Genomic DNA, 17,490 nt, shown 5'->3' on the forward strand with positions numbered 1-17,490 from the left:
AAATATATCACTTAAATAATTAAAATATAATTAAAAGGGGTTATTCCTTCTCCAGAACAAACTGAATCTGGGCATAACAGAGTAATGATTCATAAGAACAAAAGGTCCAAAAGAGGGAAAACAAAGAGAAATGAAGGGAGTGATGGTCACCAGCCACCAGTTGAGTTTAGGCAACAGAGCAATGCAGCCTCTTAAGAAGGAGGATAGAGTATAAAAACCCAGAAATATAGACACTAGGGACAGGATGTTCTGGGTAGCTCTGGACTCCGGGGAAGTTCTGCTGGAATTATGAGTGCTGCGGATGTGTTGAGCCACCTGTTTGTGTCTGAACAGCAGGGCAATCATGGAGCCACTGGACCACGCAATGAGCCCAGAAAGGAAGACTTCAGGACACACCACCAATGCTGCATAGAGGGCATCAACAATTTGATCACTCCCTACAATAGAGCAGTACCCAAAATCTCGCTTTGTTGTCACATTTTTTGTTTTTCTTTTGCTAGATGTGTACACAAAGAAAATGAAATTTATCAACAAGTACATGACCCAGATAATAAGTGTGCAGCATCCAATGTACTTCTCAACGTTGACTTTATGATCTGTCCAATACAATTTCCTAGGATTGATTTTCATCACCTGGAAGACACTCAAGAGACACGTGGTTCCAATGGACACACTCCGGGCAATTCGCTGAATGTACAATATGAACTTGCATACAAAATCATTGAAGAACTGCTTCCATCCCCAAACTACCATTGTGTGGGGAACTCCTGTAGAGAGAATGGTCAAGGCATTGGCTGCCATTATATGCATGAGAATCCAATCTGTGGGCTTCAGTTTGCATTCTCTGTAGTAAAGACCTAGATAGTAGAAGATAAGAGAGAAATTTCCAACAATTCCAGTGGTTGTTTGTGATAAGAAAACAATGTTGATTGCCAGATTCCAGAAGTCCATTTTGGGATTCAGCACAATTTCCTTTAGTGTATGTCCACAGAGTTTCTCAGGTTTAATGAATAACTGCCAATGATTGCTGCTTGGGGTGAAAGAAGTATCCACCAATCCATGGAGCTACAGAGAGACTGAAAGAGAGGGTCCTTTATACTTCCAAGTACAAAGCCAGAAGAGATGCATAAAAACACCTCTTCCAGAACTTCTTTGTAAGAATGGCTACTTTCCATGTTTTTCCTGTGAGATGGTTCAATATTTACTGTTAATAATGATTAAAGAAAACATAAAAAGTTTTACACGATATGAATCATTCAAGATGATTTGATGTTGGCCAGTGAGAACAATAAATAAATGATCATAAAACAAATAGTAGTAAAATCAAACATGATACAAGACATTCTGAATTCATTGATATTTGTTCAGAATGCTGAAGAACAAGAACAGTTCAATAATTTCAACAGACTATTTAATTTTTAAATTTGTTTTTAATTTAATTCACTTTACATCCTGATCACAGGCCCCTCCATAGTCATCTTCCAGGTCCTTCCTCTCATGCACTTTCCCTTATCTGCTTTCCAATTGCCATTAGAAAAGGGGAGCCCAGCACACACACACAACACACACACACACACACACACACACACACACACACACGCACACGCACACGCACACGCACACGCACACACACAGCTCTGTATGAGAGGACTGAGTTCATCCTCATGGTCTGAGGTCTGACAAGGCAACCTGGAGAAGGTAAAGTCATGGAAAGCAGGACACAGAGTCCATAGACAGAAGTCACTCTACTTACCAGAGGACCCACATCAAGATCAAACTGAGCATCCATCACATATGTCTTGAGGGCCTAGATCTAGTGGATGCATTTTCTTTTGTTGGTGCTTCCATCTCTCCATAAGGCAGAAGCAGCTGTGAAGAAGTTAAAACATGTTTGGGGATATTCTGAGACCATAGAGGCTATCAGATACTAGCTGTCTTTTCTCTGTGTGTTGGCTCTGCAGAGGCAATGGATACTGAACAAAACAGAAAGTATTCTATTAAGTGTATTAACCCAGGTCCAAAGAGATCAGTAGCCTATATTCTGTCTTAACGTAGTTTCTTTGCTTATAGTTATAACAGATGTTTGTTTATGTGGGATAAACATGTGTTGGGCCTAAGAAAGGTTGATGTGGCTCATTTGATGATTACAAAGAGCTTGCCTGAGAGGGTATGAGTAAACAAAGAAAATGTAATATGGCAGTAGAAGAATAAGTAATGTGCTTAAAACAGATAAGGTTAATAGGAGCAAATGTGAAAAGAAAAAGAGATAGATCAGCAAAAACACTAAATATGGAGAGGTTTTAAAGAAACTAGCTACTTTTATGTTAACTAAAACAAAAGAAAATAATGACCAAAAAGTGAAAGAAAAAAGGAATAGAAATAACAATCTTGTACATTTTTGTAAATTGACCAAGAGCTTACAACTCCTCATTATCTGAATGTGACTGCAAACTTTGTAGAATACTGATCACATCTGCTTAGGAAGAAAAAATACAAACCTACATGCTAAGAACAAACCAGTGCTAAGGATAGCAACAGTAATTTTTTTGTCAAAGATAGAAGAATTTATAATCCAGTGTTCGCTTAGGTGCATAAACCAGGATATCAAATACATGTGCCCATATATAATTCATGATTAATTAATCAAAATACACATCATAAAATTCTATAAACTTGTAGACTCCTGACAAGTCTTACACTATTGTTTTATTCTACTGTGTTCCATGTGATGTTTCACTTGGAAAATTTCCATGAGATGTATGGTTATGAAGTCACCAAGGGAACAAGAAAGTGATTTTGATTAAAGGTTTTCCTAGAATGGAAGTTTTGGTGGCAGCTGAGTTCTGCACATAAAATTGATGGAATTACATTTGAGAGCATTATCCCAACAGACATCATCCAATATTTGTGCACAATGATACTGACTGAGCTTAGATACCATGCATTAGTGTAAAGTAATGATGGTACGAAAGAGGACTGCCCATTAGTACACATAAGTTGGAGAACACTCTTAGGACAGCAAATCTTATTCCTACAAGGAAAGGTAGAGTGAGACCCCCGCCCCTGTAGAAGCCGGAAGAAGCAACTGTGAGTTACTACAAGACCAAAACAAACAATCCAAGAAAGGGCACCATTTTTACATGCTATTGGGCCATGCAAAGACAGTCAAAAAGCCAGTCAAGAACTAGAAGAAAATTGTCTATAAGGCTTGGTATCTGTAGAAGTTAACATGACTAGGATGGTGAGCTGGCTGAAATCCTTTTAATTGATGTGAGATACCCTTGAATGTTCAGGACCCTTCCAGACTGGTTTGTTCACTGTGGACAGTGTGATCAGCAGAGGGTATAAGGAGTCAGTGGGGAAACTGAGTCAGACCTGATGGTCAGTGGCTCTTGCACCTCTGAGTGAGTAGCAGTCAGATCACTTCTGCGTGTATGACTGACTGTCATTCAGACTGCTTCTGAAACATTGAATGACTTCCATCATGGCGCTTCTTTATTTATACAGTGTTCACAGAACAAAAGGAGACGAAGCCTTATCCAAAAGGTGCAGATTATGTGTTTGGTTTTTTTTTTCACTATATATCTAGGTTTACAAGCTCAGTCACAAATAAAATATACAATCTGAAAGGACTTTACTTTCATCAGTCCTATTACTCCAATTTGAAGATTCTAAAGAATGTGTCCTCCAAATATAACATATTTGTTATATAACAGCCTGCTTGTTTACAGTTTGAAAGCACTCCAGACAAACAGAAAATATCTGAGCCAGGCTTCTTAGGAATGGCAAATGCTAACGCCAAACATATTTTACTAAATGTCTCATCATCTGTGCTGTAAAATAAGAAACATTTACTTTGGTCAATCAGATTCGACTTACATTGAGAGTATGACTAACCGTGGAGAGGTAAGTCGGGACATATTTGGTCTTAACTATGATAGCCCAATACTTACAATATGACCATACCTTTCCAAATTCAGATGGAAGAGGCTTCAAATCTGTCATTGTATCAATGACCATTAAATACAGATTCAGTGACTAATGGCTCTAAAACCAGAAGATAAGTGAGATGTCAAATAAAAATACATTTCAATCCAGAAACAGATAATATGCATTATCTACCCAGGACTGTCAGCTTCTTATAATTCCATTTAAATGTCCACTATGGGAATGAAATCATGATGAGTTCACTTCTCTCTCCTCTTCTTCTTCTTCCTCCTCCTCCTATGACAGCTATTACTACTACTTTGATGATACACTAAATCTCATTTAAGGTAAAGTGAATCAGCACAAATTTATTACAATAGTTCATCAGCACCATTACAAATGGTCTACAATGTCCTGTTGGCACCTCAGTCAGCCACAATTAGCAAATTATATCACAGCAAGAACCATCAGGAGCTGGAACAAAGTTAGGAAAACTCCTGCCATTTCCACTCACCTCTTAGTTATGTAGCTACTCCTGTGTCTTCTCTCTCAGTGCTATGAATCTTTTTCTACACCAACTTCCCACTACCAAACTTGAATATATACTAAGTCCTATCTTCTCTAATGACTCTGCCACTCAGACGGATAGGAAAGCACTCACCTGGATTCTTGCTTCTGCAGGACTGTGACTTCATTCAGCACATCACAGACTCATTAATAAGCAGAGCTGTGAGAGAGCCAGCTCAAGACCTGAGGGCGAGGTCTGTGCCACTGTGACCTCACCTCCCTGCAGAACTGCAATTTTCTTTTCATCTGTAGTGGTGATGACAATGCTGGCTTTGGGAGACAGAATTATTCATGAAACTTTCTCCAATTGTCAATTAACAAAAACTTTTAAGAGTTCCTGGTGGGTACCTCCAAAGATGCAGTGTATCTGGGAAAGCATTGTGTTTTTAAGGTGCCTCAAATTTGAATGGGGCACTGGAAGTTGTTAGTAACATTGGAGTAACATGCATAAGAAATTGAACTCTTTATATCCCATTGTATATAGACTTCACTTACTTTTTTTAAACACAAATCAATTTAGTTCTTTTAAAAATATTGATAACAACTGTTATAGTTAGTATTCTTTGTATATTTTATATAAGCATATGAGTTTTATTCAAGTGCACCCCTCAGTTTACAATTACAAATTTTTATATCTTTCCACCACTATCTTCTTTTTATTTGTTCCTGTAGAGTAATTTGAACCCAGCACAATGGGCTACTCCAATTATGCCCAGATACCTTGTAGGTCAGTGTGACCTAGGTGAAAAGCAGACACACCTTTAGCACACACCTTTAATAGGAAGCAGTGAAGATAAATTTAATTTGTAGAAGGAATTACCCATATTTAAATGTGATATCTAATTGAGAGGCAGACAAAGTGATGAGCCAGACAGAGAAAGATGTGACAGAATAGGCAATGCCTAACTTTCAGGAAAATAGAAAGGAAACACAGGCTACTGTTGGAAATCAATTTGGCAGTTTTTTTAAAAATTGGAAATAGATCTAACCTCATGATACAGCTATATCACTCATAAGCATATGCACAAAATATGGTCCATCATACTACAATGATATCTGTTCAAGTATGTGCTTAGGAACTTGTTTTGTGGATTCCTGAAACTGGAAACACCCTAGATATCCCTGAACTGAAGAACGAATACAGAAAATGTCTTCATGTATGCAGTGATTTATCAATCAGCTATCACAAACAATGGCATCGTGAAATTAACAGGCAATATATAGTAAGTTGCTTAGGTAGGGTTGTATGTGGGTTCTTGGGAGTAATTTGTTCTCTCACTTGCAACATTAAGGTATAGGATCATGTCTCATTGTAATTGTTGATTTGAAGAAACATAGGATGCAATCACATTGTAATTTTTATATTGCTTGAAACCTTTTGCCATGATAAATAAGCTGAAGGAAAAAATAAAGTTGCTGAGCTTAGTGTCATCCTCTGTGTCTTCTGTGTGTGTGTGTGTGTGTGTGTGTGTGTGTGTGTGTGTGTACTCATGTCACACTCATTGTTGATGCCATATCTGTTTCTCAGGTAACAGAACACTTTTGGAGCTGGATTTGATAAATTAGGGAGGGAAGATGTTAGGAGAGATACAGGTAGACTTAGGAGAGAGCAATTAGGCATAGATAGATGATCATATTTTATTATACACATGTATGAAGTTTCCAAAGAATAAAAAGTATCAGAAGGAAATATCTATGGATAATGATATAATAATTCTATATAGTAGGTTTTAAAATGTGGTTTATTTTTTTATTTAATTCTTGAGTCTGTTTTTGGGTATATAGGCATTGGGTCTTGACGTTCCTGTGTGACCTAGATCAAGATTAGGAGTCAGAAAATGAAGCAGATACAGAAGATGATCCGAGTGTCTTACAAAAGCTATATTTTATGAAAAACAATTTTATTAAGATTCATAGCATCTTATTTAGAATTTTCCAGAAAGGAGAAATGAAGAAAGAATAATAGTAATAGTTATAATCATCATCATCATCATCTATCATAAAATGAGGCAAAGTCAGTGAGAAGCTAAAGCAAACAATCCTGCACAAATGAACACAAGATATTTCAAAGAAAACATCAAATGTCAAGCACACAGCAGCTTGGAGTTTAACTTTAGCTTTTTGGTGTGCAAAAAAAATGATGTTTCTCATAATCAGAAACGGCAGCACCCCTTAAGGCCTGCTCCAGCCAACATCTGGCTCTTCCATTGTATATTTCTGGCTTTAGTGCAGAAGCTGTGTCCCCTCTATATACAATTGACCCGCAGTGGAAGCCTTTGTCAATTGGGTTCTCAAATCTGTGCACATGTGTAAGTGGGCATGTGTGCAAAGTCAGCACTGTTACTGAAATCTTCCAAAGTATTAATGGATAATGTGGCCTGTAATAAATTAGCTGCACTTAAGAATCACAAATATGTACATATATTGTATTATATATATTTTAACTTTGATATATTGAATATTCATGTTTTCATTGAAGTGGACATTCTATGAGGATGGATATCTCAGAATTTCCAGACTGGCACTCCAATCCTGTTGGATTCCTGGTGTGGTGCATGTCAGGTGACCTGAAGAAGTACCGCACATTGATGGACCTTTTGATTTTGAAAGCATCACAGCAGCAACAAAACAGAATGTCAATAGAACAGTATATATGTATTTTAAGTATATATACATATGAAATCATCAAAGAATAATTTACACCAATTAAAAGAAAAGCGTTTTTCCTTAATTCTGTTATTCTTTTTTGATTTTATAATTAAATATATTTTTGTATTCCCATTTTTCCATGGAAGCTTCCAAAATATAATTTTATTTGAGTAAAACTGTGGCATCTTTCATCATAGCACATCATGTCTTTAAAACATGACCTACACGGGAAGCATCTTTGTCATGAGCACGTTTGACTTTTACAGTGGTTGTATTTTATAATAATCTTTCTTGTCTTATAGATTTAATTAAGAAAGCTATCATATTCTAATAAAATCTTTCTTTAGATAAATCAACACTTTTCTTCTATTCTTAGCATAGTTCTCTTTTTTCAATTATTTTATTTTATTTTTAATAGGGATGGGATAGCCATTGAGATGTTACAAGAATAAATTAATAAAAATTTAAAAAATAAAATTTTTCTTAATTCTTAAGCAAAAGTCTCTCTAGTCACAAAGTTCTTCCATACATCTGTACCTTCTAATTTCCTGTCTATATTTTCTTACATCATTTTAAATGTTTTGGCCTCCATGTTTAGGGCCCTTTCTCAATATGGAATTAATTTTTGTGCAAACTTGTAGATACAAATCTAATGTCGTTTTCCTCACTGAGGAAATTCAATTTTCACAACACCATTTGCTGACCAAACTTTTTTTGATCTTTCATAATTTTTTCGCACATTTTTTAAATACTAAATGGCTGAAGGTATATGTACTTATATCTGGGTCTTCAATTTTGTCCAATTTTTGTTTACACCTATGTATTTATGGTAATGCCAAAAATTTCGTCATTATGCCTTCATAGTATTTCTTAAGATTGAAATGGTAATCGCTCCAGCATTGATACTGATTGCTCTGGCTAACTAGGATCTTTTTCGAAGCCATATAAATTTTAGAATTATTTTTGTTTATTTATGTAGGGAATGAGATGTGGTTTTTTATTGGGATTATATATGTTAAATGTGTAAAATAGGTAGAAAAAATGGGTTACAGCTTCTATCCGTCTGGACAGTCATGTGCTTTGCCAATGAGGGGAGAAAGAAGCATAGCCTGGTATCCATTTAATCTTCGCTATAACAACATATGAATTACACAAAATAATGAATCTTGTCCCATATTGATATTTCCAAATATAAGCTCAGACATTACATCACACAACATTATATTCTACATCTAAATATCTGGAAGAGCTCTAGGCATATTGACAGTTAGAATCGGAATTGAATTCCCAAGTCTCGGAGGCAATTGAAGACCAGATAGCTTAGTTTTAAAATGAAACTTAAGCCCTTCTGGGTTAAGATGGTTTTACCTTTAGATAAATGTGATAAGTGGATACTGAAACTATGTGATGGAGATTGATTTACGTTCAGAAATTCTTATGCACCAAGATAGGAAAGATGTGTTCTTCAGGGCTGTCGAATACGCTTAGCCCAAACACTAAGAAGTAATATATAATTCCTGATTGTGTCATGGAATTTCTGGAAAACTATAAACAAAAGACAGCATGGTGACGGAGAAATAACTCTTTGGTTTTAAGCTTTTGTCTTTCTACTCTTGGCATGTCATGTGACCTAGCTGGCCTTTTCCATCTGGGACATGAGCTGAATAGTAAATTAGTTGGGTGCTTTGTCTGCATTTCTGAGTGAGTAGGATTTTACTGCATCATCCTAGCTCCTGAGTCTTAATTAGTAAAATGAAGTGATTGGGATTCTCTTTCTTTAAAACAACCGGAGAACATGTACTCTTTTTCTTCCTGAGTTTGTGTGACCTGGCGTAATGTTATGCATTATCAGTACATCAATTTTTCTACACACATTATGATTCTATCTTTCACTGTAGTCAAGTTATAGTACACATTGTATATGAAAAGTATTTAATGTTGGATTCATCTGTTTATGTATATGTGGGAAGGCACCGTTTCCTTGCTATAATAAATAAACAGCAAGGATAATCCATATTCATATATTTCTATGGTGTGAGATGGAGTTCACTGGGTATAGGCCCATGATTCGAATACTTCAATCTAATCATACTTCCAATTTTTAGCTTTTCAACAAATCTCAAACTGCCCCCCAAAATAGCTGTATTAATTTCTCCAAATACCTTTTGCTGACGTTATCATTATCATGATGCCAAACAGATAAGGACAGAACAGTGACCAATGAAGTTGTTATCAAATAAGCATGTAGATAAAAAATTCTCACTACAATATCAGAAAACAAGCTTCAAAATCATGTTAATACAATCATTCTTTGGATTGATATCTGTATAAGGTAACAGATATTACTCTTATGGTGATATTACTCTTGTGATGATACTACAGCCTCTGCAGAATAAAATCATGGCCACACATGGTTTCAGTTTTCCTTACAGGTGGAATGTTGGTCCCCTAAAACTGGCTGTGATAGCCATATGTATCCAAGCTGCCCTGCCTGAATGAACCCCACAAGAAGTTTAGTATTATTGACAAAATTCTTTTGCACCTTTGCATATCAGATGGGAATTGAGAAGACTCTCACAGCTGCAATTTGACAGAAATGAGACTCAAATGATATGGAAGCTTTTGTATGTTCCTAATTCAACAAGTAGAAAAACTTGTATAGTTATTTTTCTAATCTTTCAAACGGAAAGTGCCAACCTCCTATTCAAGTCACTGTATTGACTTTTGAGGAAAGAGTGTGAATCAACCAGTGGATAAAGAGCAAAACATACCACTTAAAAAATTAAAATATGATTAAGAGAGTTTATTCCTCACCCGGAACAAACTGAGTCTAGGCATAACAGAGTAATGATTCATAAGAACAAAAGGTCCAAAAGAAGGAAAACAAAGAGAAATGAAGGGAGTGATGTTCACCAGCCACCAGTTGTGTTTAGACAAAAAAGCAAGGCAGCCTCTTAAGAAGGAGGATAGAGTATAAAAACCCAGAAAGAGAGACACGAGGGAGAGGATGTTCTGGGTGGCTCTGAACTCAGGGGAAGTTCTGCTGGAATTATGAGTGCTGTGGATGTGTTGAACCTGTTTGTGTCTGAACAGAAGGACAATCATGGAGCCACTGGACCACACAATGAGACCAGAAAGGAAGACTTCAGGACACACCACCAATGCTGCATAGAGGGCATCACTTATTTGATCACTCCATACAATGGAGCAGTATTCAAAATTTCGCTTTCTCGTCCTATTGTTTGTGTTTCTTTTGCTAAATGGGTACACAAAGAAAATGAAATTTATCAAAAAGTACAAAATCCAGATAATAAATATGCAACATCCAGAGTACTTCTCAGCTTTTCCTTTGTGATCTGACCAACACGATTTCCTAGGATTGATGGTGACAGCCTGGAAGACACTCAAGAGACATGTGGTTCCAATGGACACACTCCGCGCACTTTGGTGAATGTATAATAAGAAGGTGCATCCATCATCTGTCAAGAAATGCTTCAATCCCCAAACTGCCATTGTGTGGGGAACTCCTGCAGAGAGAATGATCAGGGCATTGGCTGCCATTAGATGCATGAGAATCAAATCTGTGGGCTTCAGTTTGCATTCTCTGTAGTAAAGACCGAGATAGCAGAACAAAAGAGAAAAATTTCCCAAAATTCCAGTGCTTGTTTGTGATAAGAAAACAATTTTGATTGTCACATTCCAGAAGTTCATTTTGTGATTTAGCACAATTTCCTTTAGAGTCTGTCCACACAGTTTATGTGGTTTAATGAATAACTGCAAAAGATTGCAGCTTGGGGTGAAAGAAGAATCTATCAATCCATCGAGCTACTGAGAGACTGAAACAGATGGTCCTTTATACTCCTGAGTACAAAGCCAGGAGAGAGACATAAAAACACCTCTTCCAGAACTTCTTTGTGAGATGGTTACTTTCCATGTTTTTACTGTGACAATGCTCAATACTTTTAACATACATAGTGATGGATAAGAGACAAAGAGTTTCACAGAAAAGAATCATTCAAGATGATTTGATAATTGCTGGTGAGATTGATAAATAAATAAATAATTAAGTAAAAAATAATAAAATAAATAATAATAAAAGCAAACATGATGCAAACATTCAGAATATATTGATATTTGTTAGGAGTGCTGTAGAACAAGAGAACTTATAATACTACAAACTATACTAATTTAAAATTTTATTTTTAATTTATTTATTCACTTTACATCCTGATCATATCCACCTCCATAGTTGTCTTCCTGGTGTCCTCCCTCTCATGTGCTTCTCCCTATCTGCCTTCCACTTGCCCTCAGAAAAGGGGAGCACAATACACACATACACACACACACAGACACACACACACACACACACACACACACACACACAACCTCGGTACATCAAGACCCAAAAGAACTGAGTTCATCCTCACCCACTGAGGCCAGACAAGGCAGCCTGGATAAGGCAAAGTGATTGAAAGCAGGCAACAGAGTCTATATGTAGAAACCATTCTACTTACTAAGGAACCTATATGAAGATCAAACTGGGCATCAGTTACATGTGTGTTGAGGGCCTAGATCTAGTAGACGCGTGCTCTTTGGTTGGTGCTTCTATCTCTCCATAAGGCCGAACCAGCTGTGAAGAAGTTAAAACAAATTTGGAGATATTGTGAGACCTTAGAGACTATCAGATACTAGCTGTGTTTTCTTTTCTTTTTTTAATTTAATTTTATTTTATTTCATTTCTCCTTTATTAATTTATTCTTGTTACATCTCAATGGTTATCCCGTCCCTTGTATCCTCCCATTCTTCCCTCCCTCCCATTTTCCTCTTATTCCCCTCCCCTATGACTGTTCCTGAGGGGGATTACCTCCCCCTGTATATGCTCATAGGGTATCAAGTCTCTTCTTGGTAACCTGCTGTCCTTCTTCTGAGTGCCACCAGGTCCCCCCCTCCAGGGGACATGATCAAATGTGAGGCACCAGAGTATGTGAGAAAGTAATATCCCACTCTACACCCTACTGTGGAGAGTATTTTCTCTATTTGTTGGCATTGCGGAGGAAATGGGTACTGAACAAAATTGAAAGTATTCTATTAAGTGAATTTATCCAGGCCCACAAATATCCCTCGCCTGCATTCTTTCTTAGTGTAGTTTCTTTGCCTATGGTTATAACAGATGTTTGTTTATGTGGGATAAACATGTGTTGAGCCAATGATATTTTCATGTGGCTCCTTAGATGATGACACAGAGCTTGTATGAGACACCATGAGGAAATAAAGAAAACATAACATGAGCATAGAGGATAAATAATGTGCTTAAAACAGATAAGGTTAATAAGAGCAGAAAGAAAAAGTAAAAGAATTGGGTCAACCGAAACTGTAAATATAAAGAGTTTTTAAACAAACCAGCTACTTTTAATTAACAAAAAAGAAAAGAAAAGAAAAAAGAGGCAAAACCTGAAAGAAAAAGAAATAAGAGCAACAATCTTGTACATGCTTGTGAGTAAGCCAGGAACCTCGTGACTTTGCTTTATCTGAACGTGCCCACAATTTCTGTAGAATACTTATCCCATGTGGCTTGGGAAGAACAAATGCAAACCTGCATGCCAGTAACCCCAGTGCTAAGAATAACAACAGTAATACTTTTTGTCAAAGAAATAAGAATTTATAATCTATTCCTTTAATCTGCTGTGTTCCCTGTAATGTTTCCCTTTGAGAAAATCCATGAGATGTATGGTTATGAAGTCACAAAGAAAACAAGAATGTGATTTGGTTTAAGTTTTCCCTTGAATGGCAGCTATGGTGGTAGCTGCGTTCTGCACATAAAATTATGGAATCACATTTGAGAGCATTGTTGCAACAGACATTATCCAATATTTGTGCACAATGATACTGACTGAACTCAGATACCATGCATTAGTGTAAAGCAGTGAAGGTACAAAAGTGGATAATGTGTTGGACTGCCCGACAGTACACCTAAGGTGGATAACACACTTAGGGCAGCAAACCCTATTCCTAAAGGAAAAGCAGGTGCTTCTTTATTTGTACAGGGTTCACAGAACAAAAGTAGACTAATGATTTTCTCAGCAGTACAGATTATGTGCTTGTTTTTTTTTCAATACCTGTCTAGGTTTAAAAGTCCATTCACAAATAGAAAATACAACCTGAATATATTTTATTTTTGTCCATCCTATAACTCATCTTTAAAGAATCCAAAGAATGTGTCCTCCAAATATAACATGTTATATAACAGCCTGCTTTTAGAGTGGCAGTGTTTACAGGTTGAAAAGACCCCAGACAAACAGAAAATATCTGAACAAATCTTCTTGGACTAACAAATACTAAAACCAAATATATTTTACTAAATGTTTCTTCCTCTGGGCCATAAAGTCAGAAACAATTACTTTGTTCAATCAGATTCTGCTTACATTCAGAGTATGACTAACCGAGGAGAGATAGGTTGGGACATATTTGGTCTTATCTATCCTTGCACAATACTATCAATGTAAGTTCTCTTCCATGATACCTTTCCAAGTTCAAATAGAAGAGACTCTAAACGAGTCATTTTACCAATGACTATAAAATACAGAATGGTTACTAATGCCTCTAAAACAGAAGATAATAAGGTGTGAAATAAAAGTATGTTTACTTCCAGATACAGAAAACATACTTAACCTATCCAGGACTATGAGTGTCTCATATTTCCATTTAAATGTCCACTATGGGAATGAAATCATGATGAGTTCATTCCTCCTTCTCTTTCTCTTCTTCCTCCTCCTCCTCCAAGAACTACTACTACTAAGTTACACTACCTGCCATGCAGGCTAAGATGAATTTTCACAGCGATTTATTACAATAGTCCTTCAGCACTTTAACAAATGGCTTGCAATGTCCTGTCTTAGCCTCAGTCAGTCACAGTTGGCAAACTAAATCACAGAAAGAACCAACAGGAAATGAGACAAAGTTAGGAACACTTCTGTTATTCCCACTCACATCTTAGTTATGCAATTACTCCTATGCCTTCTCTCTCAGTTCCATAGATCTTTTTCTACACCAACCTCCCACTACCAAACTTGAACATATACTAAGTCCTCTCTTCTCTACTGACTCTGCCACTCAGACGGATAGCAAAGCACTCACCTGGATTCTTGCTTCTGCAGGATGGTGACTCCATTCAGCACATCTCAGACTCATTAATAAGCAGAGCTGTGAGAGAGCCAGCTCAAGACCTGAGGGCGAGGTCTGTGTCACTGTGACCTCACCTCCCTGCAGAACTGCAATTTTCTTTTCATCTGTAGTGGTGATGACAATGCTGGCTTTGGAAGACAAAATTATTCATGACACTTTCTCCAATCGTCAATTGACAAAAACTTCTGAGAGTTCCTCCTGAGTACCTCCAAAGACACAGTGTTTTGGGGAGGCATTGAAGTCCTTATATCCTATTGAATATAGACTTCACTTACTTTTTTTTTCTGGCAGGCCTGAGCAATCTTTATTCTGCAGAGGAGATGACCACAGATCCATACTCTGTACCATGACAAGGGGAGCCAGCCTTTCAGGGGTGGGCAGCTCCTGGCAGGAGGCAAAACCTCAGGTAGATGAGGGGCAAAATGGGCATACAGGCAAGGGCCTAAAACAGTGACAAACCACATAGAGCAGGGTGCTGCATCCCACTCCCAAACCCAGACAGCACCCAAAGGAACAACCACGACATGACTGGCCTAGGACCCACCCAGGACATGGTAGCCTGATGGCCCCTACCTGGGAGAATGGGGGGGATATCACATCTCTGCTTAGCCCACTGGCGACTGAAATAGTTTAGGAGCCATGATCTCTCTGGGGAGAGCCTGACCAGAACTCCCAACCACCCCTCACCCCTACTCCTGACTCAGAAGGCGAAGGTTTCCTGGGAGGCATAGACCGCATAGAGGAATCCGTCCTCATCCCTCTCCTGTTCATAGATGTCAGCGATGGGCATGAACACGCTCACCATGCTGTGCGGGTTCACGAGCAGGAAGAAGGCCTGTGTGGGTTCAGCTGCAGGCGGCGCCAGATGATCTTGACCAACTCGCTCATGTTAACATGGTCTGGGACCAGGAACTTGGTCTTATCCAGGACAGGCAGCTGCTTCTCACCCTTGTACCGCTTGATGATCACCGGGATCTTGCTCGGGTGCTGGTCGCGGATCTGCTGCCCCTCCTTACAGCGGTTGGCAAAGCTGTGCTGCTGCTTGAAAGGCCAGTTGGAGGGCATGGCGCAGGCCTTGCGGCACACAGCATGGGCTCCAGGGTGCACAGCTCAGGGATGTGAATGTGGTTTGGCACGTCTGGGGCTCTGGGGCTCAAGCTTAAGGGCTGCGGAGCTCGCCCTTTTTTTTAAAGATTTATTTATTTATTTATTTATTTATTTATTTATTTATTATTATTATGTATACAGTGCTGTGCTTGCATACTCCTGCAAACCAGAAGAGGGTGCCATATCACATTACAGATGGTTATGAGCCACCATGTGGTTGCTGGGAATTGAACTCAGGACTTTTGGAAGAGCAGGCGGTGCTCTTAACCACTGAGCCATCTCTCCAGCCCTTTCTTTTCTTTAATGCAAATCAACTTAGTTTCTTTTAAAATATTTATAACATTTGTTGTACTTAATATTCCTTTTATATTTTATCTCAGCATGGGAGTTTTATTCAAGTTCACCACTCAGTTTACAATTATATATGTTTATATTTTTCCACCACTATCTCTGTTTTATATGTTTCTGTAGAGTAATTTTAACCCAGCAAATTGTCTACTCTCATTATGTCCAAATACTTTATAAGGATGTGTGACCTAGCTGATATATAGACACACCTTTATCAGATACCTTTAATAGGACACAATGAAGATAAATTTAATCTGTAGAAGAAATTACTGGTGTTTAAATATGATATCTAATTGTTAGGCAGACAAAGTGATGAAACAGGGAAAGATTTGAGAGAATAGGATATACCTAACTTCAATGACAACAGAAAGGAAACAGATGTTACTCTTGGAAAGTTTCTTAAAAATTGGAAATAGATCTAACCTCATGATCCAGCTATACCACTCATAAGCATATACACAAAATATTTTCTACCATGCTATAATGATATTTGTTCAACTATGTTCACAGGAGCTATATTTGTGGTAGCCAGAAACCGGAATCAACCTATAAACCCCTCAACTGAACAATTTATACTGAAAATGCAGTTCATGCATACAGTGCTTTATTAATCAGCTATTACAAACAATGGCATTATGGAATTTGCAGGCAAATGATGGGAATAAGGGAAGATCATACTGAAAGAGATAACCCATACCCATATAGACAAACATAGTGTGTGTTCACTTATAAGTGGATATTAGCTGTAAAATAAAGGATAACTAGCCAACAACCCACAGAGTCAAAGAAGCTAAGTAACAGAGGGAGGAGGAGTGGGGTATTCTTGAATTTCACTGAGAAGAATAAACAGGACAGACATCTTGGGTGGATGGAAAAGGATCCTGAACACAGGTGTAAGTGGGAATGGGAGCCAGAGGGGTCAATTGGGGAAAAATGGATCCTGAGACACAGGGAGAAAAGACTAGAATGGTAGCACATCTCAGAAACAGTCTAGAAGCCAAAGGCAATGGAAGCTTCTAGGAAACCATGAAAGTGACTGTAGCTAAGACTCCAAGTAATACAAGATAAGGAGCCTTAATTAGCAGTTTTTTCTTACCAGAAAAGACTTCCAATAGAGATTTTGGCATTTCAACCTGGTGAAATATATTTGACCTACAATTTGTCCTGCCTACAGGATGTGCAGAGACGGGAGCCTAGTATAATTATCATCAGGGAGGTTTCACCCAGCAACTGATGGAAACAGATGCAGAGACCCAAGCCTAACATGTTGCATGGCTTGGGGAATCCTGTGAAGGAGTAGGAAGAAGAATTACAAGTCAGAAGGGTCAAGGACACCAGAAGAAAACGTACAGAACCAACTATCTTGGCACAATTAGTGATTCAGAAGGAATGAATTTCCAACCAATGAGCTTTCCTGGGACAGACAAAGGCCTTCTGCTCATATGTCTTATTTGTGTAGCATGAGCTTCTTTTGTGGTTCTTAACAGTAGGAGAAAGGGCTGTGTCTGCCTCTATTGGCTGCTTTTTGGACCTTTTCCTCCTATTACCCTCCTACTGTCTAGAGTTGTCTACCTCAATGGGAGAGGATGCTGTTAGGCTTACTGCAATTTGATGTCCTGGTGCTGGTTGATAAACATTGGAAACCTCTCTTTTTCTTAAGAAAAATGGAGGTGTAGACAGGGTGGAAAGAGGTAGGAAGGACTGAGAGGA

The 17,490-nt window shown here is 37.9% G+C and overlaps 2 protein-coding genes and 1 pseudogene across 4 annotated transcripts; all 3 read right to left on the bottom strand.

Moving 5' to 3' along the window:
* Nucleotides 1–4,556, bottom strand: LOC311591413 (vomeronasal type-1 receptor 4-like). Of its 2 annotated transcripts, XM_084770980.1 has the most exons (4): nucleotides 4,442–4,556; nucleotides 3,967–4,047; nucleotides 1,754–1,869; nucleotides 1–1,076 (listed from the first exon to the last, which is right to left on the bottom strand). In XM_084770980.1, the coding sequence occupies exon 4, from the start codon at nucleotides 949–951 to the stop codon at nucleotides 31–33; it is 921 nt and encodes a 306-aa protein (XP_084627106.1). In that variant the 5' UTR covers nucleotides 952–1,076; nucleotides 1,754–1,869; nucleotides 3,967–4,047; nucleotides 4,442–4,556; the 3' UTR covers nucleotides 1–30. The 2 variants fall into 2 exon arrangements, with proteins under 2 accessions (XP_084627106.1, XP_084627107.1); XM_084770981.1 differs by lacking the exon at nucleotides 3,967–4,047 and having other exon boundaries at nucleotides 4,442–4,506.
* A 5,380-nt stretch (nucleotides 4,557–9,936) lies between these two features.
* LOC311591060 (vomeronasal type-1 receptor 4-like) lies at nucleotides 9,937–10,854 on the bottom strand (the record flags this gene model as incomplete). The annotated part of the gene is made up of 1 exon (XM_084770428.1): nucleotides 9,937–10,854. One exon carries the CDS (start codon nucleotides 10,852–10,854, stop codon nucleotides 9,937–9,939), a length of 918 nt encoding a protein of 305 aa, XP_084626554.1.
* Nucleotides 10,855–14,615: 3,761 nt separating this feature from the next.
* Nucleotides 14,616–15,400, bottom strand: LOC311591031 (microtubule-associated protein 1 light chain 3 alpha-like; annotated as a pseudogene). The gene has a single exon. The product of its transcript is annotated as a microtubule-associated protein 1 light chain 3 alpha-like (transcript).
* Between the last annotated feature and the right edge of the window lie 2,090 nt (nucleotides 15,401–17,490).

This window comes from Acomys minous, assembly GCF_964271855.1.
Source record: "Acomys minous genome assembly, chromosome: 20".
NCBI classification, from domain to species: domain Eukaryota; kingdom Metazoa; phylum Chordata; class Mammalia; order Rodentia; family Muridae; genus Acomys; species Acomys minous.